Below are 25,120 nucleotides of genomic sequence, written 5' to 3'. Positions count from 1 at the left end.
ATTATATGATCTTTGGACGATTTTTGAACAAAATGGCTATCTAAAAAGATTCTCGGATGCTTTTATGGAAAATAAGACGTAGGGGGGGTTTATATACAGCAAAATGTCGATTTATATGCAGCAAATTTTAGGTAGGCCCAAATAAATTTCGTCCTTTAAATTAAATCCTAATTTGAGTAAATCAAGACTAAACTTGGTCTGAATTCAGATTTATTCAAATTAGGATTTAATTTAAAGGTCGAAATTTATTTGGGCCTACCTAAAATTTGCTGTATATAAATTGACAGTTTGGTTTTATAACGTGTTTAATTAAATAGTTAGGGCTGGTTTACTATTTAAATCATAGAATAGCTTTGAAAAAATGTATATACGAACATACACCCATTGCATTATTTGGCAAAAGTAACTTATCTTCTGCCCATTGTTAAGAAAAAGTAAAAAAAGGGTAAAAAACGAAATTGATATTGTTATGTTGGTTTTTATAATTAAATTCATGATTTTTGCTACATGATATGGTGTTCATTGTTTTTATTTTTTTATTTTTTTTCCCTCAGAAATGGACTCGAGTTTTCTCTTGTTGGTTTTCTGTGTTCTTTGTTTGGTGTCACGACGTTTGAAGCTATTTAAAGCCGCTATCCCAAAATCCCCCTTCCCAAAAAATTAATATATTACAGTGTTAATTTGGTAGGTAGAGCGGAAAAATTGTGGTAAATATTAAGCTTTCAGTCCGTATAAATAGAAAAGAAGATCTCAAGTGGTTTCTCTGACCACACTAATGAATACAGCGGCTAATAGGGAAATATGAACCAGTCAAAAGATAAGTCGATTGACCTTACTTTTGAGTGCTTTATTGGCTTTTAATGTGTATATTTTTGGGACAATAATGATTAATACGCTAATATAAGCAGAGAGAGAGAGAGAGAGAGAGAGAGAGAGAGAGAGAGAGAGAGAGAGAGAGAGAGAGAGAGAGAGAGAGAGAGAGAGAGAGAGAGAGAGAGAGAGAGAGAGAGAGGAGAGAGAGAGAGAGAGAGAGAGAGAGAGAGAGAGAGAGAGAGAGAGAGAGAGATTACTGTCTTATTCGTCTACGTTAAAATATATGCTTTAGCTCCACTGGTTTATTTCTGTGACGTATTTTGTAATGACGTTATTCCCTATTTCTGGAGAGGTAAATAATCACTTCTTTTAAAAGGTATGCCTACTTGCATCGAATAACCTGATGGTCTAAGGAACTCTTATATATTTAACTTGATCATTCTGTTTGAGGGTGTGGTCGCCCAGGCTTTTACTAAAGATGATAGTTTGGGGGGTCTGGGGCAGCTTAGTTTTATTTTGAAAAGTATGCTGTGGTGGTGTTTATGGTTTGGACCATTACATTCAATTAGGCAGTAGTTAAAAGTTTGTAAGCTTTTACAATATACCAGTTGATCCTACTTGCTCATTGGTAGTCGCAGTAAGTTTGGAAACGATAAGATATCCCAGAAGCTAACTCGCTGCAAAACGTGGTTCTCCTGACGCGGCTTTGAGTTCATTTGTTGCTTTATTTTACTATCAAGTAAGGAGGTAAATGCATGAGTAAGATTTATCGTCTCCTGGGAACATAGGTGCGTGTGCACTTTGTGGTGTGGCGGATCTGCATTTTATTAGCTGAAATAAGTTTTAAATAACCTTGAAAACCTTAAGTGAAAAACAACCTGTCGGTAATATAGACGAGGGAAAGAAAAATTGAAAATAACATTTACTGCTTTTAAGTTTTTAGGACTTTAATTTGAGACTTTTAAACTTTGCTATAATTTAAAAGCCTGTGACCATATATACACAACAAACACAACAACGAACAAAACAAACAATAACACTCGACGAGTTTGAATCGCTGTCCTCCGTGCCTCCACACCTCGTTCTATAAAAGTTTGTATCGCAATAATTAGGTCACTTGAAGAAGTCTCCAGAATACCCGGGAGCAGTTGTACCTTCCCTCTGACCAAACTTTGGCAATTACTCAGAAAGTGTTTTTGTCCATCCCCATTCTCTGCACAAAGGAGACAAAAACGCAAACCTCCCTAGCCATCTTCGGCATATGACTTTCAGTTTCCCCTACGCAGTGGCACACAATTTGCCCGCATTTGCAACCAACACTTAAGGGGTTCTCCATGGTAGGTTCAGTTTCTAATAAAAGGTTCAGTAGGTTCAGTTTCACCATACACTACTTAAATCTGGATGTAAAAAGACAGGGTGCTAGATTTCTCTACACCCTCAAGCTGAGAATGAATCTCCTGGTCCCGAAGGGCGCTTTTGAAAATCACCCAACAAATCGTCAGGTATACGTTTGGGATCCTGACTCTCATTCCATGCCCAGGAAAGGCCAGCATTATCTAGCAGGCCTTTATACTGTTTTGGCAATGTTACCTTTAAAAAAAAAGTAAATATCTCAGTATAAGCTAGCCTTAGCTAGTTGGTTATCTGGCACAGTGATATCTATAAAAACCAATGGCGCAGATTCAGTATTCCTAAGCCCTCTTTAAGAACTAAGTTACTAAAATCATTTTGAAGGGCTGTAACTCTTTTAAAATGAAGTGCGAAGATTCTAATTATTTCACCATAGCAGTCCCCTACAACTCCCAAAGCCAGCTTTGTTAATGTCTGAAATCCTTAGGGCATGATAATCAACGTTGATAGCTCAGCGGTGCTGCATTCGACTGGAGACGAAGGAACCATTCTACCCAAATCTGTTAGAAAGAGTCTTCGCTCCCGTTTAAAGGATGCCAAACACATGAAGCTTCATCCCATTGGTACAACTGCCAGAGGATATTTGTCAGATGCTCTTCTAATTACAATGGCCGAACTTTTTGGTCACTATCGTGAAAGTCTAGTCTCTAATGAGGATGGAACTGTGAAGTTTAGTGTAAGTATCAACTGTTTTCTTCAAGTGCTTATAATGTATAATATTTTACCAGTCCCATAAATGGACGTCCAAAATTTTAGGGGGAGGGGAGAATCTGGGATTTTTGTTGTGCCTTATATTTCCAAAAATAAATCAGTTTAGGCTTAAATTTCACAAACTTTTTTGGGGAGGCCTTTTGAACCAAAATTAAAAGGAATCCCTGAACTCCTAAAACTTCTTAAATGCAGTCATTTCACTAGTTTTTTCGTATAAAATCATATTATCCATATGATCTAAGTGTTAGAAACTTTAGTTTTTCCATCTGATACCATGATCTCCCATAGCCTTAGTTGTATTCTATAGAATAGATTCCATCAAAATAACCTATGTAAACGGAGATAAGACACAACCCTGCTTAGGTCCTAATTCCAAACCTAACGAACCTCTAGTCTGGCTTCCTACCTGAACCGTTGCAATGGAATTTTCAATGCAACACTAATCTCTTTAGTATACTATAACATCTCAATCATTTTAATGCCTCTTTGCAAGAACAGGACTGAAGGAGTTACGTGATCAGATCTTCTTAATTGCTAATGTAACTGAACCTTTCTTTCAGTGCATCCTTTCCCATTCCTAAAACCGCACTGCTCTTCCCTTAAAACTCTATCTGCAGCATCTCTTGATCTCACAACTATCATCATGTTAAGTAATTTGCTTCCTAGTGATACTAAGCTAATGCCTCTGTAATTGCTACGCTGATCATTATCATCTATTCTGTAAAAGAGTTTAATTAAAGTTTTCCTGAAACCAGTATATACTTTCCTTAATAAAATTTGATATTCATAACATTCAGTATCTTATCCCAAACTACTGTCAATGTTAGTATCCTTCTACCACTGCTAGCATCAACAAGATCATCAAGAACGTCAGGTGAAGACAAACAATTATTCTTGGCTTGGGAGGATGTGGGATAATGTAGATGACGAGCCGAGCGTAGAGTATCCAAAAGAAATCCAAACTTCTTACTGAAGAAATCCATTTTCAAATTTTTCACTCATTGAGGTTGGGGCGACTTATCCCCCCCCCCCTCCGCCTCTCGTTTTCGCGAAGTCGTATAAGTCGTTTATTTTGAGCTCATTGAGGTCCCAAGTGTTCAATTCCGAAACAGTCTGTGTTGCATAAGCTTCTCCTGGAAAGACTTTCTCATTTTCATACTTATCAAACAGTTCGTGGTAACGAACTGTAGTAAGGAGCGACCCCGCTCAATAGTAACCGTAACTCTAAAAAATGGAATTTTGATACCAATAGTTACATCAAAAGGATCGCATTTTAATGCTGATTTTAAATATATAATCTGATTTCTAATTTCTGGACGTTTTTGAATTAATGCATGTTTTGATCTTGGCTCTCCGCACATAAATAATTAAAACGAAATTTGCATATTAATTTTTTTAGGCTAAATGGCTTTTTCATAGTTTTAGTCGGAAGATTTTGAGAAAAAAGGAGCGAGGGAGGAGGCCTAGTTGCCCTCCATTTTTTTTATTACTTAAAAAGGCAACTATAACTTATGATTTTTTACGAACGCTTTCTTAAGTAAAAAAATATATATAACATACGAATTAAATTACGTATCGAACTTCTTTATTCGTATGTTTTTATTGCGTATATGAGGGGGCTCACCTCTCGTAGATACAAAGTTTTTTACTGTTTTAAAATGTAGAGTTAAGAGAAAGAGTCAAACTCTAGCTTAAAGAGGGGGGCACTGAGGAGGAAAAGCTCCTTTCATATACGGAGTAATTTCTGTTCGTTTTAATTTTTAATGTCGCTCCTTACTTTCATTTAAAAAAACTTGTTTTTTTGTTTGTTTAATCAGTAAAGGAATGGCTGATTTTGACAAAACTCAGCTTTAGTCGAGATACCAAAACTGATTTCGTATGTGGGGGGTAAACTTGAATCTAGAACTGAGCCTAGAATATCCAAAAGAGTTCATAGTGCATCCTTTACACTAAAATCAAACGAGGAAATCCTGAAAAATCTTTAGAATCTTAGAAACAGGAAGGGAAGACCCTACACTCTTTTATAGAGTTTTCCTAAACACAGGTAAGAAGAATACTAGTTGATAACTGGCTTGATTAATCATTGTTCCGCTTGTATGTGAAGTAATAATCCTATTCTATTTAAAAGAACTCGAGAAACTGCCCTAAACAGAAGAAAGATTAACAGGTTTCGTGAAGGGAAAGACTGGACAGAAGAATTGATTAAAGCCCTAAAAATTTCTAATTCGGATAAAGATTTAAAAACAATTGACTTAAAGTAAGGCAATACAAGTTGGAAGGAAACAGAAACGGGTTGTAAAAATTTTCACAGATATTCGATTGTTAGAGAGAAGCAGTACTCGCTCATGGTGCGAAGAAATTCCACTGGTTGAACGCTTTCTGCCTAAAATTTCCATGCACTTATTTATTTTATTTATTTATAAACTTTATTCACTTTTAGCGTGAAACTTTTGTCAGGTCTCATCCGGACGCTGACTGTCGACAGTTTCTTGAATGGTTTGTGGACACTATGATGTTTCAGTCTTTTATTAAGAAGAAATGTGACAAGCAAGTGCCAGAAAGCCCCATCGAAGGTTTGTTAGAATAATAATCAGTTTCATTCCAAGGTGTCTATCAAACAGTTCGTGGTAACGAACCGTAGTAAGGAGCGACCCGGCTCAATAGTAACCGAAACTCTAAAGAATACCAATAGTTACATCAGAAGAATCTCATTTAAATGCTGATTTTAAATATGTAAGTTTCGTCAAGATTAGTCGTACCCATCAAAAGTTACGAGTCTGAGAAAATTTTGCTCATTTTAGGAAATAGGGAGAAACTCCACCTAAAAGTCATACAATCTTAACAAAAATGACACCATCAAATTCAGCGTATCAGAGAACCCTGTTGTAGAAGTTTTGAGCTCTTATCGACAAAAATGTGGAATTTTGCATTTTTGCCAGAAGACAGATCACGGATGCGTGTTTATTTGTTTTTTTTGTTTTTTTTTTCCCAGGGGCGATCGTATCGACTCAGTGGTCCTAGAATGTTGTGAGAGGGCGCATTTTAACGAAATTAAAAGTTCTAGTTCCCTTTTTCAGTGACCAAAAAAATTGGAGGGCATCTAGGCCCCCTCCCACGCTCATTTTTTCCCCAAAGTCAACGGATCAAAATTCTGAGTTAGCCATTTTATTCACCATAGTCGAAAAACCTAATAACTGTGTCTTTGGGGACCACTTACTCCCCCAGAATCCCCGTGGGAGGGGCTGCAAGTTAAAAACTTTGACCTGTGTTTACTTATAGTAAGGGTTATTGAGAAGTGCACAGACGCTTTCAGGGGGATTTTTTGTTTTTTTTTTGGGGGGGGGGTTGTGTGGGAGGATTTTTCCATGAGGAATTTGTCATGGGGGAAGAGAATTTCAATGAAGGAGGCACAGGATTTTCTAGTATTATTTTAAAAAAAACTTTTTAATTCTCTTTTTTGCATATCTTGTAACTGCCCATGTCTTTGCTCTTAATTTTCCTTTTAAACACTAGCTAATTCTCGTTTTTGCATACCTTCTAACCGCTCGTGTCTTTGCTCTTCATTTTTATTTCTGACACGCTCTAATTCTCTTTTTCGCATATCTTCCAACCGCCCGTGTCTTTGCTCTTTATTTTCATTTTGACATGTTTTGACACTCGCTGTTGCATATCTACTAATCGTATTTGTCTGTCTTCTCCCTTTTGGATTTTCATTACTTCAGACAATTTAGCAATGCTTTGCTTTAGCTGCTCGTATTGACGTTGTCGCAACTGATAGTCCAGGTTGTCGATTTTCGCATCTTATCACGTTTGATAGTTTAAGTGGTGTTTCCAAGGAATCATCATTTACAGTAACTGCAACTGCAAATTCTCGTTTCTGAGCCTTCCTAAAGACATTTTGTTGGATAAATAACTGACTACATTTGGAAACTCAGATATCTTATATAATATGAATGACATCATATGATGCGATGAAGTACATGACGTAATTGTGTCTAAAAAAAGGAAACGATCAAAAATGGGGTTTTTAAGACCAAACGAGAATACTGAATAAACGAACAAAGTGAATATTTTGAGAGGACACCCGCCTCTCTTCTTCAGCGCTAAACGAAATAATATATTCAAGGAAAGTCTCGAAGAATAAACCAACGAAACAGACGCATAAAGTCAATGTAAAAAAAAGACCAATGAGTAAAACAAAAAAATTAACCGATGAATAAACTTCAATAAAAGTAAAAAATAACAAGAAATGAAACCGCGATTTACACAAAATCCAAAAAAATTATGAACCGCCATCGACGGATACTAGCGAACAACTGAGAAATAAAAGAACATTCATTCACTCAAAACAAAATGAACCAGCAATTAAATAACTTGGAAAACTATGTCATTTGATTTCTGATTTTAATAATTGCATTCCTTGCAGACACCCTTTGAGACCTAATGGGTTGTTGACGTGTCTGATTATATGATTGGGGAAGTGGTTCAAGGTCTATTTCAGGGATTACTAAAGTATCGGCTTCAAGTTTCAGAAAACCGAAACGTGACTCATTTATTCTTAAATCACTGGAATCTCTGTTTAAAGCTAGACCTAAATGGTTGTATTTAAAAATTTTAACAGCTTCCCTGTAGTGCTGGACAATACCTTTGTCATGTGAAATTAAACTAGCTTGGTTAATTAAAATAGTATGTTCCCGGTTATCAAAAATTTGTTCCGCAAGGGTACAGTCAAAGTTTTCTGTTTTTTTTCCGCTTTTTAAGGGTGCTATTAATTGAGCTAGAGTGTTGAGGTAATCTATCCGTAAGCCTTTGATCAGTTCTTCCGATGTACCAAAGACTACACGAGCATGGGATTCTGTACACCAGACACCAGAGTTTTCACCTTTCGGGATAGGGTCTTTACCTTGATAAATTTAGAAACTGATATTTTTACTGGGTCTATAATAAGTGTAAATATTATGTTTCTTTAGATCTTTGGAAATGTGTTCAGAAACCCCTTTTACGTACGGGAGACCAATGTAAACGGAATTTTCCCTTTGATTTGTTTTAACTGTGTCACTATCTGATAACCTTTTAATATGTTTTTCAATTACAGAATTTATTAAACTAATTGAATAACCATTCCCAAATAGAATATCTCTAAGGTGGTCAAGCTCTGAATCCAGGAAACGTGGAGAACAAATTTGGAAAGCTCTGTCAACTAGAGAAGTGACCACTTTTCTTTTAACCGCAGTTAAAAGAAGAGTGGTTACTCCTCTTTTAGCTAGTCTGATTTCTAACAAAGATATGTGCTAGGCTTGAAACCTTTGGTTTTCTTTTTTGTGGCTTTTGAATTGTAATCCCTTTTCAAAATAGAGAATCATCATTTGTAATAATTGCATAGTTTCGTTTTTTGGGCCTTCCTACCTGCATTATATAACTGGTTGTGTTCAAACCTCTAAGCTTAATCACGTAGCGAGTTGATTTTATCTAACAATTAAAACAAACTAATTTTGAAATTTTACAGGTATTTCTCTAGTTTGAAGTAAAACATTAAAAATATTGCTCAGGCACCGACTTATTAAAAGGCGACTTATTAAAAATGTTCTTAACCAACCGTCGTAAGTGATATTAAAGTCCAGAAATGTTACGGAAATATGTACTAAACTCCAGAAATTGCTAGAGCTGTTAGTTTCCAAAATATGTTTTTAGCACACACAATAAGAGATTATTTTAGCAGACATACAGGCTGTTTTAACTCCCTGAGTTTAAATTGGCTGGGAAAACTAGATAACGTGGTAATTGTAGTGATCGACTAGGAAGAATCATATAGACGTAACTTATAGACGTATAATATAAGACATATATACGACATTATATATACATATATAAGACATATAATATAGACGTAATATAGACATATAGACGTAACAACAAGTACGGTGTAGTCCTGTTCCTTGCATGTCAAAAGAAATTTAAAAGTGTTAAGGGTAACAGGGTGTCGGAGCAGCTGAAACGTAACTAGGTCCAAGTCCTATCATTAGGAAAACCTCCTTCAGCTATTAGAAAATTAGCATAAAATGAAATTCTTGCGAATTTAGGTGAATTTGTCTATAGCTTGTCATTGTGTTAGATTCCGACACGTATCTGAAACTTATTTCGTCTTTTCTTTTCCTTTCTAATTTACTGCTTAAAATGGAATTATTCTGGAAAACATAGGGATAATTAAATGGTAAATATATTGCTAGAAACAAGATTTATTAAAATGTGTTGATATACCACCTTTTTGCGTATTACACCTTTTATGTTGGACAGAAGTGGTAACGGTACTCACGTATTGACTTGACAATATTTGAGAAACATTCTGCGAATCCAAAGTTGGAACTCTATGTTTCTTGGAATCTAGGGCCAATATTGGTGGGAGGTTTGGAGACAAAATGAGGAATAAAGATGGCCAATGAGACCCGCTGTCTTGCCCAAAGCCAGGAGTACAGTTATAAGAAGATTTTTTGGACTGGTACCCCGTATGAATCCATGCCTAATTTTATTGACTAGAGTTGGCCCCCTAGTCAATACCTCGCTCTTTACGCTAAAGTTTTTTTTAGTACTTTCAAAAGAGCTATTTATTCTAATTAAACGGCCTTTGTGATTCAGGGGTATTCTTAAAGAATTGGAACAAAATAGGAACTTTAAAGAACGAGGTATGGTCTAGGGGGCGTACCCCCTCATATACGTAATAATTTCTGTTCGTTTTCTTTTAATGTTGATCCTTACTTTCAGTTAAATAAACCTTTTTTTTCTTTTTTTTTAATGTAATCTCATGAAAACCCAATCCATCACTGGTTTTAATAACCTTCTTTTGATAATTTTAACAATTTTTAGAGAGGATGGATGGGATGGGAAAATTTGGCCTTAGGATTGAAAAAATATTGACTTATTTTCTTTGTTTCGATCTTCCAGATTTTTTTTCTCTTTTGTTCGTATTTTTACAGTCCTTTAGTACTCAGTTCATTATCTGTCACCAGTTATATATGTCTCAATTATTTAAAGAATATTCTACACTCCTCTATTCATGAATAGTTTTATTACTTTCAGGTGCCTTCGACCGAAAGTCATTGCAAAAATCCATGCAAATTCGTGAAAATCAAGCTTTACGTGTGCCAACGAAAAACAAACTAGTGAAATTTGGTAACACTTTTTTTTTATGCACATTCTTTATTTGTTCAATTCCTGTTTCAAACACAAATACCTCATCTCATCTTGTGGCAGCACTTCATTTGTTTTAAAAACATGTTTATACTTCAGATTTGTGCTGTGCCATGCAATGGTAAATCTCACTTAAGTTTTTTAGAAGTGAAAAAGGAAAAAAATGAGATGATAATAATTGTGTATAGTATCAGAATTATTGCGCAATCCAGCCACAATTTGGTTTAGATAAGCTGGCCACTTTTATTACACAATAAACTAAACTTTTATTACACAAAAATATGAATTCTCAAAAGAATGTTCAAAGGATGTTAAAATGTTCAAAAGAAACATTATACGGACAAACAGAAAGCTAACATATCATACCCATGGTAAAAATAGCTTTCAGTGGTAAAAGTGGTCCTATTTAGAGATTTACCTAACTTAGTTGCAATTCGTTTACTTTATGTTTAAAATTTACTATTGATTGAATAACCTAAAATGAAGGATACAAAAAAATCTAAGTCGACATTCAAAACTGGACACTGCTCAAAGATATAGTCTCCAAAGTGTTCGTCTTCAAGTGCTAGATATTATTGAGTAACGACTTTCAAGCTTAGAAAGCTGCTGTCATCCCTCAAACACGAAGCTTTCAGAAGACCAAAGATATTCCCTATAGATAATGATAATCCCCCAAAGATTCCCTAAAGATATTCCCTGGATAATGATCAGTAATGAAAAGTAAAAATAAGGACGAATTCCGAAAAGACAAACACACTTTCCCATCGAATACTAAACTTTTTTTTTTGAAGACTATTTGACAAAGTTTGTATCAAAATCCCAGAAGTATCCAAAAATCATGATTAATGTTTTCTTGCTGTTTTTCTCTACTACTACTACTAACAAGTCACTGCAGAAAGGAGCCATCTGAGCCCAAAACAGCTACGCACGCTCCTCCTCCATCCCAGTGTTTCTATAGACTTGGTATTATTTGCCTCTTAAAGTTTCATATTTTACCTGCTTAAACAATTGTTTATTTCTGCAAAACATTTTCCTTTCAAGTTGTGTTGTCTTTGAAAAACGCTAGATTAAATCTGATATTCTGAGTATTCAAGAATATGGTAGATTCACAGTTCAGAAGTGACTGAATTACAGTCCCCTTCACTAGTCAGTTTTATAGATTATGAATGTATCGCTGCTACTAAGTTAGGAAGCGAGGCTAGTAAATGGTTGGTGTAGAATCAGGAGTTGAGCAGGGTTGTGTTTTACCCGTTTATAAGGATCATTTTGATAGATTTTGCCCCAAAGGAAAGCAGGGAAGGCTAAGGGAGAATATGAGTAAAACTCTTCTAGACTTGGATTTTATTAAAGGATTGGGGTATCCTTGCTAATAATCAAGGGCGTTTTTTTTTTGGGGGGGGGGCAGTTACCCCCACCCCCTTATACTTTGAATAAAATATTATTATATAGCCCATGTCCCTTGACTATCTGGATATGGACCCCTCCTGCCCCCCAATAAAAATGCTGAAGCTACGCTCCTGCTAATAATGCTAGTGAACTGAAAAAATTTGGGAGAGCTCAAGGCTTCAGGGTGCAAGAATTAATTGGGAGAGGCATACAAATTAATATTAAGACGGCTAAGTGGCTTAAATTAGAAATAAATGAGGATGAAGAGGTGATGTTAGGTGCTGACAAAATAAAAAAAAATGGTTAACTTCTTGCACCTAGATAGCATTTGATAGTTGTGCAATGCAGATATACAGATCCAAATAGCAAAGGTGCAGGACATTTTTATTAGTTCTAATAACTTTTAAGAATAGTAAGTCTTAGAGGTAAGTTTAGGACACTATAAGCAATGGTAATGACATATATACTAAGAGTTTTCCAGAGAAATTGTAATGAGGATAATATTAATACTTATTTGAATGATTGCATATTTAGCAATATACTGTACGAAAACTCACCTTTTGCGAATGGAAAGGTCACCTTTTGCGAATGAACGTTGATAGGTGATTTTGGCAATTGAATGGGGGCTGAACTGAAATCAGGACGTCCTCGACTGGGGTGAGAAAGTTTTAAGCAACGATTTGAAGCAAGTAGGAACATCAAAGAGATTTTAGAGAGTGAAAGAGTGAGGGGAGGGGGTGAAGGAGGGACACTTGCAGCTATTCTTGTCGCGTGGGTCTTGGTTGTGCTATGAATTTTTAGTTGTAGTATTAGTAGGTGCGTTGAACTGCAAAGATAAGATCTTTACATTGTTGGTAGTTGAATTCTACTCTGTGGCCCTATAACAGAAGAAAGAGTAAGCTGGCTATATCACCTTTTACGAATGAACGTTTTACGAATCCAACGTTTTGGCAACCTTTTGGTCCTTTACCCTGTTTGGGGAATACAACATGGGCATCAAGCTGAATGCATAAACTTTTATTTTTTTCGTTTTGTACTGTTTCAAGAATTGCCCTAAAGCGTTTCTTGGCCTTCCATAATTTCGTCTGGATTATTAGTATCGGCAGGACACAGAGAATCAAACTAATATATTCATAAATCACCGTTAAAGGCGTGATAAAAGCTTCTCCATGAATTTTTCTACGAATATCATTATGGCCCTCTCTACCACCTATTTCATTAAAAACGGCGCTGCCTTGATCTATATCAGTTCTTGGAAAATCCTGAATTACACTATTTGAGGGGGCTAAACACTGATAAATCTTGAAATTTACTAGGGAAGGGGGCAGGCTGGGTTTCTACAATATGTTGATTATCAATTATGTTATGGAACATTTGATGGTTACTTGAAATTTTTGCCAATCCAATGGGGGCTAACTAAAAGCAGGACGAACTCGACTAGGGCAACAAAAAATTTTAAGCAGCAATTTGAACTAAGTAGAAACGCCAAAGGGATTATAGAGAGTGAAAGAGTGGGGGGAGTGAAGGAGGAATGCTTGCAGCTATTCTGGTCACGTGGCTCTTGGTTCTACGATGAATTTTTAGCCGTAGTATTAGTAGGTGTGTTGAACTGCAAAAAGAAGATCTATTGTAAATATTTATATGTTGTATGGATCTCTTACATTTCAAACGTATAGGCTGAGAAAAATATTATAACAAAAGAGGTCATTTTGATCAATAATTTTGCTCAGAATTTTGATTTTTTTTTTTTTTGAATGTCAGAATTTAGGAGCCTCTGTGATGGGGCGACCCCACTTACTTTTTGGAAATTCAGTTTCCTTGTCTATGATGCACACAGTTCGAAAGAAATATAGCACATGTGACTTTAATTTTAGTGGCTAAGGGTAACTGCGCCCAAATATGAGTGCTCAGCTATACTTGAGCAGTTTCTACGTAGAAAAAGGGGACACGCTAGTGTTTTCCATGCGAGAATAGGATTTACCTCGTTGTTTCAAGTGGGGTCTGTAATACCTCATTTTCGTGACGAAAACTCGGTGGACTGAAGAATGTAAGAGCCCTAGTAGCAAAGAAGAAGAAGAAGAAGGCCAAAAACTCACCCCAAAAATACCGTTGCTTTGAAAAACTTTTGGTGTTGAGGAAAGCTGAATCAATTGTTAAGACTGCTGTGAGGATGTGAAAGCTATTCTAGACCATCTGTCAATCTTGTATTTTGCATTTTGCACAGTGTATCTTCATGGTTATAGATACAAGGATTGGTTTTAACACAAAATTGTAGAGTTGTAGACACAAAATTGTAGAGAAATGTATTTTGACACAAAATTATAATTTTGTGTTGATTTTCAGTTCAAATACCAAAAAAAAGGTATTTTAAAATGCAAAAAAAAGTTATTTTCAAAATTTAAGGGGGGTCTAAGTGGTGAGAGAAATTGCCCTCTTCACCTAAATGACACTCTTGGTCTATATAGGCTGACTGCTTAATGTTAGTCATAGACCATAGCGCTTATTTTTTATTTCAAGCTGTACAGCGACGACAGTGGTTAAATATGGTTCTAAAGCATGGGCGCTCCGAAAAGCGGATGAGACTTACTAGATGTTTTCCTGAGCAATTGCCTACTTATTGTTTTGGGTACCCGGCTGACTGACCGTGAGGCTGTACAAAAAATGTGGTTCAATCCCGTTTTCTAGGGCTATAAGGAAAGAAAGGTTGAGATGGCTGGGGCACATTGTGTGTATGAAGGATGACAGATTGTCAAAGATTATAGCCAACCGTCTAAAGCTAAATGGAAAGCAGGTCGTCCTCGTCTGGGGTGGGAGGCCGTCATAAAGAAAAATTTAAAGGAAGTGAGAACTTCCTGGGAGGGCGAAAAAGGGAAGCTTTGAATAGATTGGGAGGGAGGAGTTTGTGTAGCTGTGTTGGCCTCAGGCTGCTTGGTGCTGCGGTGCGTTTTTAGTAGTAATAGTAGTATATTAGTTCGTATGAAGCGTTTGCATTTTTATACAATTCAACATGAGTTCAAGCAATTTGTTCTTGATGATAAGAGAAAAATGAAGCTTTTTTCTATTGGAAGTTAGGGTAACATTAAAAATTAAAATAAACAGAAATTATTCCATATCTGTGAGAAACTACCCCTTCCTCAACCTTCGCTGTTTATGCTAATATTTGACTTTTTGTCCCAATTGCCCCAATCCTTTAAGAATGCCTCCTGAAACACAAGGGTCATTGTATTTGAATGAAAGTATTGTCAAGAACTTTAAAACTTCAGCGTAAAGAGCGAGGGTTGAGGAAGAGGCAGCCCCCCTTCATATAGGGAATAATTTTTGTTCGTTTTAAGTTTCAATGTTGCTACTTACTTTAGTAGAAAAAACTTTCTTCTTCTTAATCTAATTTCTGACCTTTTTTCAAATCCCTTCGGGAAGCCCCTCCCTCCCCCTTGTAAATTTTTCCTGGAAACTTCCGACCCCACGGAAAATTCAACGCTGGGAAATCTCTCGATTTCCGGTCAAATGAACCCTCTCGATCTTCTAGAACAACGATGCGACCCCCTGGAAAGAAAAAAGAAATTAACACACACCCATGATCTTTTTTCTGGCAAAACAAATATAAAATTCTACATTTTTATAGACGGAAACTTGAACCCTTTACAGATTTTCTGAGAGCTTTCTGATTTGCTGAATCTGATGGTGTCATTTTCGTTTAGATCGCTTGAATTTTTGGGGTGTTTCCCCCTTACTCGGAAATCAGGCAAATTTTCTCAGGCTCATTGCTTGCGATGGGTAACATAAACCCTAATGAATTTTATATATTTGGAATCAACATAAAAAGCTAATTCTTGTGGTATATTAATTGTTATCATTATTCCTGCTTTAAGGTTTTGGTTACTATTGGGCCGAGTCACTCCTTGCTTACATTTCGTCACCACGAACTGTTCGAAAAGTTTGGTTTAAAAAAATTTTTAAGGTTTTTTACTTCGTACTCAAGGATTTTTCCAAAATCCTATGCGTGTAACTTACCATCTGACTCAATTTATCGTTACCAAACGGGTTTTAGTAATTATCTCAGAATATTGAAATGACAGTTACAACGTTTAAGCACGACAGCGACGATTCGCTGTAAGTTTGTGTGATTTTTTGCCTATATTCTGATGTGCGTATACGGGTTTTTGTGTAAATTATTCGGATTTTTCTTTTGTATTATCTATCCCTTATATCATATTGTTTGAGACTGTTCAAACACTAAATGTGATTCTTATGCATTTAAATTTGAATTATAGTTCTAATTTCTAAAGCAACACGAATTGACTCTGACAACATCATGGAACATAAGAAAACAAGTAAATGGAGCAAAACTTAAAACCAACGCTAACTTTTATCAGGATGTAAGAAATCATCAAAAACCTTACTCAAGGTTGATCGTTGGCTAAAGAGACTTTAGTTTATTTTGAAGTATACCGGACTGAAATGGAGTGTTATGCTGAATTTTTTGAAAAAGGAATTTCGCTTAACGTTCCTAAAAAACAATAATCCCTAATAGTTTCTTCAGAGTAACATTCGTTTCAACACATAATTATGGTGTGTGTTTCAGGCTAATAATATTTCATTTTACTAATTAGTTTATTATTTTAATAATTTTGTACTAATTAATTACTTATAAATTACTTTGTACTGCTCACTTACTTATTAATTACTTGCTAATAAATTAATTTTTTTATTTACTAATCAGTTTACTAATTATTCTTTTTTTTCAGCCGAAAAATTTAAGAATAAATGGTCTGGTTCGACGTGACTTGAATTTTTATTTGAATGGTCAGTGTAATTTTATAATTCTTATCCTATGCAAATCGAAAAACTGTTGTTTTGTAAAAAAAAAACTAATAAATTATTCGAAGTAATTTGTCTTTTATTAAGGCTTACCCATAAATTAGGCAGTTTCCTTAACGTACCACCTGTGGCTGCAAAAGACGGATGATTCTGTCACTATTATTTTGTATAGCTACAAAGCATTTGAAGATGGATCAATTTCGTGTATGTGTATCTCTTTCTTGATTGGCCTTCCCCCCGACAATCCCCTGACATCCAAGCTTATCTTTATGCAAGCTCTTCCTATGCAAACGCCCTCACGGGTAAAAACAATAACGCAGATAATCCAGGAGTAACCCAGTTGGCCAAAATTAAGACCTGGGGAATTCAAAACAAAGCTCCAACACTTGAAGTTACTGATCAGATGAATAGGTTCGAATTCCAAAATTTGGGCACGTTTTTGACCCTAAATCACCTCATTCCTGAAAGCTAGTCTAGATTAACAGTTCCTCCTTTATAAGGGGAAAGTATTTTTAGACCATTGTATCCGACGCTTCATTATATCATTATATTCACCCTTGTCTGTACCGAATTTCTTGGTCAGAACAGAACAGAACACCGATTATTAGGCGACCACAGTTTTTCCAAATATTACGTGTAGAGCTTCAACTTAAAGCAAATTTTCTGAAAGAAAAAACAATAAAAAGTTCTGTCAGGATGCAGATTAACGATCGAATGAATTGTAAATCTTGCCTCGTTCTTATAATTGGGGATTAAATATAAAAAAAAACTAGTTTGTCGACTGAAAGTAAGGAGCGAGATTAAAACTTAAAACGAACAGAAATTATTGCGTATATGATTAACTAATCCCTTATATAAAAAATTTAGTTTAACCCTGTAAGCAAAAGATGGATGATTCTGTCACTATTATTTTGTATAACTACACGGCATTTGAAGATGGGATCAAGTTCGTGTATGTTTATGTCTTTCTTGATTGGCTTTCGATTCTTGGCTCTGACAATTTGTTTAATCATTGAGGATCCAGAAGAATCAAAGCTGAAATGTCTGTTTAATGGTAGGGTGAAGAGCAGCAATAATATGATCCTCCTCTTACAGTTATTTTCCTAAATGAGAATTAAACATTACTAGAACTCCCCAAATTTTACTAATTTATAGGAATCAGCGCTCTTCTATTTATTTATTTTTGTTCTTACTGTGATTAGCAAATGACTGTGTGAAGGATTAGAGAACTAGAGACTACTTAGTATGACCATCATTAGTGTAGGTTAGCAAAAATTCTCGATTTTCTTATACTTCTTTCTGAATTTTTATCACTGTTTATCTTGAATTACATCTACCTTGAATCTGGATGCACCAATCGAAATTATGCATTCATCACAGCATAAATTTTATACAGTATGGAAAATTCATATGCTCTCCATTAAAGATTTTTGGACCCATCAGCCGCACACCTTTCGTCGTGACTCTGCCTTCGCGCGTGCGTAATAATAGATTTTAGCACATTGTGATGGGAATGTAGAAAACCTGTTGAAGCTGTTGCTGTGACGCTTTGGGAAACTTCCCCACCGCTTGCTGTGATGTGTCCCTTTTCTGAACCAAATTTCCCATACTGTATAATAGTTATGCTGTGACATTCATTATGCTAAGATCATTTATAGAGTGGGCTAGTAATTGCGTATTAAAAAGTAAACGAAAATAAAGCACGCAGTGGCGTCAATTGGGAGGCGGGAATTTGCCCCCTTAAGATTACGCCTCGATTTCCAAAAGATACCTTTTTTGAAAATGGCTTTCTTAGTATTGTAAGTGAAAAAATTGCCCCCCCCCCCCCCTTTACGTTTTGAAAAATAGAATTCCCCCTCCCTCGTAATTTATGTGAATTTATGCCACTGAAAGAACATTTAAACTGTGGGGACATTTAGTTGCTCCTTTTTACTCAAATGTCTTATATTAGTTTAATTGCTTTGTCCGTTTACATTTTAGTTGCTTTATCTGCTTCACTATTGAAATGGCGAGAAAAGTAAAAGCAAATAAGGTAGAGTCTGATGGTGGAAACAAAAGATACGACGACTCCAAAGGAGGCTGTACGTTAATCCTAAAGGCTGCACAGGGGCTCAAATGTTATAATGTTAGGTTTTATTCTCGATTTTAGCGGTGAAGGTTTGCGACAAAAATGAAAAAAACATCAAATACAGAAAACATCTTAAAAATTATGGAGTTGGTGGAAGTTTTTCAACAAGACGTAAGAGAGACGTAAGACGAGGTGTAAGACCTAAGTGACGTACAAACAAAAATGAACTCCTGTTGAAAATGACTAAAGTGAACCTAACTGAATTAATATGCTTAAGTATAAGCTAAAGATTCAAGAAAATCTTTTGAGCGATATATTTACCCTAATAAAGTTGCAGGTGGAAAGTATCGATACGGGATGATGAAAAATTTAAGAAATTAACAGGAAAGAGTTTGTTTACTTAGAAAAAAGTTGGTTTCGAAAAGACGACCTGTGATAGAGAGGGTTGGCAATTAAACTGTTGACAGTTTAATTGCTGTATCTGCTGCGCCGTCGAAATGGAAGAATAGTAAAAGAAAATAAAGCAGAAAATAAATACAGAAAATTTCTGTAGTAGAAATAAGAAATTTGGTAACTACAAAAAAGATTATACGTCAACCCCAAAGGTTGACTTTTAAGCACCAGGGCTTGAAAGCTGTAATCCCAAAAATTGTATTCTGGATTTTAGCCGTGGAAGCTTAAAACAAAAATACGAAAAAAAACGAAATAATAAAATATTTTTAGGACTGGAAAGATGCTAGAATATTTAGAATAAGACGTAAACACAATTTTACACTCTCTTAGAAGTGTCAAAAGTGACGTACAAATATTAAAAAAAAAATGGTAGAGAATTGGCTGAAAATTGCACTCACGTTGAAAATGAAACAAGTTAAATTGATGAAATGAAATCTAAGCTAGAAATTCCGAAAAAAACTTGTGGATGATATTTTTCACAAAGGTTTATTTTTCACCGCTCTTTAAGCTAAAGTTTTTTACTGTTTTAAAAATAGAGTTAAGAGAAAGAGTCAAACTTTAGCGTAAAGAGCGGGGCGTTAAAGATGAAAAGCCCCTTTCATATACGGAGTAATTTCTGTTCGTTTTAAGTTTTAATGTCGCTCCTTACTTTCAATTTAAAAAACTTGTTTTTTTTTGTTTAATTATTAAAAAATATCCGTCCAACGCTTCGACATTGCTCAACTAAACTTAATACTGGGAGTTCATATATTAGTTTTTGTAAGTAGGCTGTTGTTTTGTGTGTTTTATGTAATTAATTACTTATTTCATTTTTAATTACTTTTACTATAATTTAAATACTTTTTCCATTGCCAGTCGAAAAATGTTTGTCTCTAAGCTTTATTAAATAAAAAAACAATTTTTTTTCAACTGAAAGTAAGAACCAACGTTAAAAATTAAAACGGACAGAAATTATTGCGTATATGAAAGGGGTTGCCCCTCCCTCCTCAACACATCGCTCTTCACACTTCAGTTCTTAAGCACCTTTAAAAAAAAGTTACTTATTGTTCTAATTAAATGACCCTTGTGTTTCAGGAGTCATTTTTAAAGAATTGGGACAAATTTAAAATTTAGCGTAACTTTAGCTGTTTTTAAAGAGTTGGGACAAAATTTAAATTTTAGCGTAAAGAGCGAGGTGTTGAGGAGGGGGAAACCTGCCTCATATACGTAATAATTTCTGTTCGTTTTAAATTTTAGTGTTACTCCATACTTTCAGTTGAAAAAACTTGCTTTTTTATATTTAATTTCTCATCGTTTTTTAAATTACGCCAGGATATCTGGCTACACCTCCACGGAAAAATCCCCCTCCGCAAAGATATCATCTGGGTAATTTAACCCAGGTGAAAATTTACCCCGTACAATTATCCTTAACATCTCCAAGCCTAAAATTGAATCGCTAAAGAGAAAGCAAGACATAAAGCAAGAGAAAGCAAGAAATTTTGTATAGGAATTCTGGCAAGTTCACCCAGTTTAAAACTTACCTTGAAAAGTTCACCTTCTGGAAATTTCTCTCTCCATGGAAAATTCTCCCCGTGCAAAATACTCCCAGCAAAACATTCGTCCTCCCCTCCCCACGCGAGAAATGTATCCATACTTTCCAATCATAAATAAAATAATGGGTAAATTTTATAACTTAGAAACCTTCCCCCAGGGGCTGTAGGGGGTCATTTTATCTCTAAAGACATAGTTACTGGGCTTTTCAAATATGCTAAAGAAAAACCTACCTCAAAATTTTGATTGGACGATTTTTGGAAAAAGTAGCGTGGGAAGGGGCCTAGTTGCCCTCCAATTTTTTGGTCACTTGAAAAGGGCACTAGTACTTTTTATTCCCGTTAGAATGAGTCCTCTTTCGATGTTTTAGGCCCATTGGGCCGATACGATCACCCCTGAAAAGAAACAAATAAACACGCATCCCTGATCTTTATTCTGGCAAAAATTACAAAATTCTACATTTTTGTAGGTATGAGCTTGAAACCTCTACAGTAAGGTTCTTTGATACGCTGAATCCGACGGTGTACTGTTCGTTAAAATTTTAAGGCTTTTGGGGGTCTTTCCCCCTTTTTTCGAAAATCAGACAAATTTCTCAGGCTCGTAGCTTTTGATGGGTAAGAATAAACTTAATGAAAGCTATATATTTGGAATCAGCATATTAAGCCAGTTCTTCTTATATATCTATTGGTGTCAAAATCTCGTTTTTTAAAGTTTCGGTTACTATTGAGCTGAGTCGCTCCTTACAGTTCGTTATCACGAACTGTTTGATTACCCATCAAAATCTAAACAAAGATCATTGAAATATTAATCGTTTTTTCTGCGTTACCAAAAGTTGTATATTCGTAAAACTTCACAATTTCATGAAATGTAAATAAACAAATGGAAAAGGTTTTTCAAATAAAGTAAAGAGCAAGTTTAGAACTTAAAACAAATATAAATTATTCTGTATATAAGAGGGACTGCCCCCTTCTCAGCACCTTGCTCATTAGACAAAAGTTTTTTGTGCTTTGAAAAATCTTATCTTTCCAATTGCAAATTTTCTTTAAAAATTTGAAAAAAAAACTTCACAATAAAGAGTTAGGAGCTAAGGAGGAGACAGCCCCCTTCATATAAAGAAAAATATGTTCAAATATGTTCCAAATCTGTTCCTTGATTTCATTTGAAAAGCTCTTTTTTTTATTTAATTTCTTATTGTTTTCCATATTATACCCAGGCCTAACCAAGATATAATTTGAGGTGCCGGTCCCTTAAATCCCTGATCAATTGCTTTTAAAATGTGTACATCAGTAATTGTAGGTTAATTAGAACCGTCCTATGTTTAATTTTGCAATATCAATTTTGGATAAAAATTTGAATATACTTAAATATTTGCGGTGAATAGTAATTTTGGCAAAAATACCTTGTTAGTATTACTATTTAAGAATTTCGATTGGATGAACAGAAGTAATATTGTTAGGATGGATGTGAGATTGTTAGTATGGATTTTGTGAGACTTTTAATCTTCTACATAACTGAAGCCATCACAACCTCTACAAGAGGATTTTTTTTTTACCGATAAATACATCACATAAATTTCTTTAAATACATTAAAGTACTTCATACGAATAGTAAAAGAAAATAACACCAATCAAAATTGCTGAGACTAAGTTACTAGTAGTATTCGCCATCCCAAAGAAGTTTCCTGGTGGACCTGCCTTGTCTTTTCTACCTTTGTGCTGGTAGATATGGGAATGCAACATTTTAGCTGTATAGAGAAACAATTTAATTCATTCCTACTCCCACCCTAACTCTTTCGACAATTATCTGAAAACTCAGGAAGAGTAAGCAGTTTGTCTATTAAAAATGTTCTTTTAGGGATCTACCCTACCCTTAACCTAAAAAATTGCTCACCGTCTCTCATTATAGCTGATATGCAATTACAATCACCAAACGTAGCCTAATTTCATTACAAATAAAGCGAATCAACTTGGTTGAATCCAGTACTGCCACCGTGTGGCATTACTTCTTTTGCAACTTGAAAGCCTATAATATAGTTATTGATACTTTTAAATCAATTAGCTTCTCAGAGTTTAAATTGATTGCAAATTCGTCCTCTTTGGGATAAAGTCATAGTTTGGTGCCCTGATATGGCAGAAAACCAGACTTTCCCCTGACCCAATCTCTATGGTCACTTAAAAAAAGCTTTAAATTTACGTTAGAATGAGCTCCCTCCCAATTATCATAGACCTTCGGTTTGATGCAATTACCCCAGAGAAACAAACAAAACAAATAGACATGTATCGACTATGTTTCTTCTGAAAAAAAAAGCGAAATTATACATTTTGAAGATTGGAGCTTGAAATCTCTACGGTAAGGTTTTCTGATTTGATGTATCTAATAAAGGGATTTTCAATAAGATCGCTTGATTTCTTGGGGATGTTTCCCCTTTTTTCAAAAATCAGGCAAATATTCCCAGATTTTTATTTTTGAGTGGGTAACAATAAACTGAAAGAATTCTATATATTTAGAATCAGCATAAAAAGCCAAAACCGCCGGTGTAGCAATTGTCATGAGAATTCCATTTTTAGTTTTGGTGAACATTGGTCCAAGTCACTTTTTACTTCCAGTTTTTTTTTTTTTTTTTTTAATCACAAACTATTTGATAAGATTCTCTTATGACAATTTTTTTTTTGAACCTTTTCATTTCATTTAGTTGAATAGGACAATAAAAAAAAAGAGGCAGCTGGGTAGTAAGTTTAGATTTTGTTTTTCTTTCGCTATTCTATTTTTTTTTTAATGTCTGAATATATAAGGAATTTAGGTTTGAGGGGGGAGACTGTCCTGTTTTGAAATAGGTACATTTTACATGGCTGTTATAAAATTTAAACGTGGTATCTATGCAAATAGGATAATTTTTGAGTATCTCTATCCCTTCTGTAAACTATTCTAAGGCGTAGAAAAATTGAAAAAGACAAGTCTACATCTGTTATAATCTACGGATGCAATAAACTTTTCTGTAATTTTGGTTTAAGTTCGATTTTCTTTTAAGATTAAATGCATAATAATTAAATATATTACTGATGAAATAAATTGATCCTTTGTCAGGAATCCTTGTGGTTTAAAATTTACTTTATTTTGTTTTAGCAGAAAATTGTTTGCTATAATTATGCATTTCTTAATAAATCCGATTATCTCCCTTAATTGCTGTATAAAGCAATCTATAAACAGCTTTGACCTGATACCGATCGAGAAGAATCCGCCGTTCTGGGCTAAGTACCCAGTCCTAAATGTTACCTGCTACTCGTAATAGAAGGTAGCTGAATTTCTACATGTTTACTCACCGTAGCAAAGATGTCACAAGGAGAAAGATCTCTTTCAAGAATCATGTTATAGAAAGCAGTAGTTAATCTATTTAAAATTAGTAAATAGAAAATGTCATGCCTTCCATTTAAAGTAAAGCTATCTAAATATGACATTTTCCCACAAATTTTTACTGGGTATAGGGTGACCTCTAGAAACCGGTTATTGACGGATTTTTGTTACATGATATGTTGGAATCAGATGTATAGGGTGTGTTCCTTAAGTCATCAATCAAATATTCGTTATTTACTCCAATATACCTTTTAAAACTATTCAAATCATCATCATTATCATCATGTTGTTTATAACCCATCACAAAACAAAACTCGACAGGGTCCTGAAAAAGAAAAACAAAAAAAGAAACAACAGAAAGAAAAAAACATGCTTCAACAAATATGAACATAGGACAACAGAAAATGACCGTTGATGGGAAGACTCATGACATTCAATGGAAAATCTACGAATACGCTTCTCAATAAGCCCAACTGGATTTACCAATCGTTGCCTACTCTGCAGAAAAGAGTTACTTGTCTATGTTGGCAGTTCTATCAAATACTTTGCAAACTTAAAACATTTTTAGGACCACATTTGCAGTTTCTTTCAGTTTTGCTCCAATAGGCGCACCCAGGTAAGTAAGGCTGATAACAAAAAGAGCTTCAGAGCAAGATAGATTTATTGAACTTCAATTTTCTTTATAGTTAAATGGTAGAGCAACTGTTTTATCAGCGTTAAATATCAAACCAATGTGCTTATACTCTTTATGAAGAAGCGTAAAAGTCGAAAAGTATCCTGGAAAGTGGAGGAAAGGTTCAGTAAGTAATCCGCAAACCTATCTAGAGGGAGTTCGTCTCCTTTGAAGATAAATGTAGAGTTTGGCTTATCTTGAACACCAGTAACACAATTATCGAGCCAATTTGAGAAGCCAAAGCTCCTTGGCGTACACCTTTCTGGATCTAAAATAGTATACTACCATCTTTGATTTTAGCGGTCAGATTTCTATACATATATCTTAGACTAATAATTATCGCAGCATCAGTACCTTTTGCGCGAGCCTCGAGTAAGACCCGCGCAAATTTACACGTGTAGAAAACTCTTGTAACATCAAGTGTACATAAAATCAAGATTCCTCAGTTCCCTTTTAGCCCATTTAAAAGTTGAAAACGAGCGTGCTCCCTATCTAAACCTGACTGGTACTTGAAAGGGCGAGGAGAAGCGAAACATTCTTCTTCAATCTCTCTTATCATAAATGACTCGAAGAACTTAAACGTAGTATACGAGACCGTAATAGGGCTGTAAGAACTGCAGATGCAAGCGTCTATTTTTGCCCACGAAGCGCCCTTTTTGTGTCTTTTAATAATGAGAATTCTGTATACGACATAAAAATGCATAGGGAGACATCGCGGGCCA

The 25,120-nt window shown here is 35.1% G+C and overlaps 1 protein-coding gene across 2 annotated transcripts in view; it reads left to right on the top strand.

The window, feature by feature from the left end:
• LOC136042805 (DENN domain-containing protein 2C-like) overlaps positions 1–16,394 on the top strand; it is a 62,692-nt gene extending 46,298 nt beyond the window's left edge. For both annotated transcript variants that reach the window (XM_065727747.1, XM_065727751.1), the window contains exons 8-11: positions 2,651–2,899; positions 5,375–5,507; positions 10,009–10,101; positions 16,251–16,394. In XM_065727747.1, coding sequence (XP_065583819.1) covers positions 2,651–2,899; positions 5,375–5,507; positions 10,009–10,101; positions 16,251–16,288 — 513 coding nt within the window. In that variant the 3' untranslated portion in view covers positions 16,289–16,394. The remainder of the gene's footprint in view (positions 1–2,650; positions 2,900–5,374; positions 5,508–10,008; positions 10,102–16,250) is intronic.
• The last annotated feature ends 8,726 nt before the right edge of the window (positions 16,395–25,120 follow it).

This window comes from Artemia franciscana, chromosome 2, assembly GCF_032884065.1.
Source record: "Artemia franciscana chromosome 2, ASM3288406v1, whole genome shotgun sequence".
In the NCBI taxonomy this organism is placed as follows: domain Eukaryota; kingdom Metazoa; phylum Arthropoda; class Branchiopoda; order Anostraca; family Artemiidae; genus Artemia; species Artemia franciscana.
This window is presented reverse-complemented; position numbering and strand designations above follow the sequence as displayed.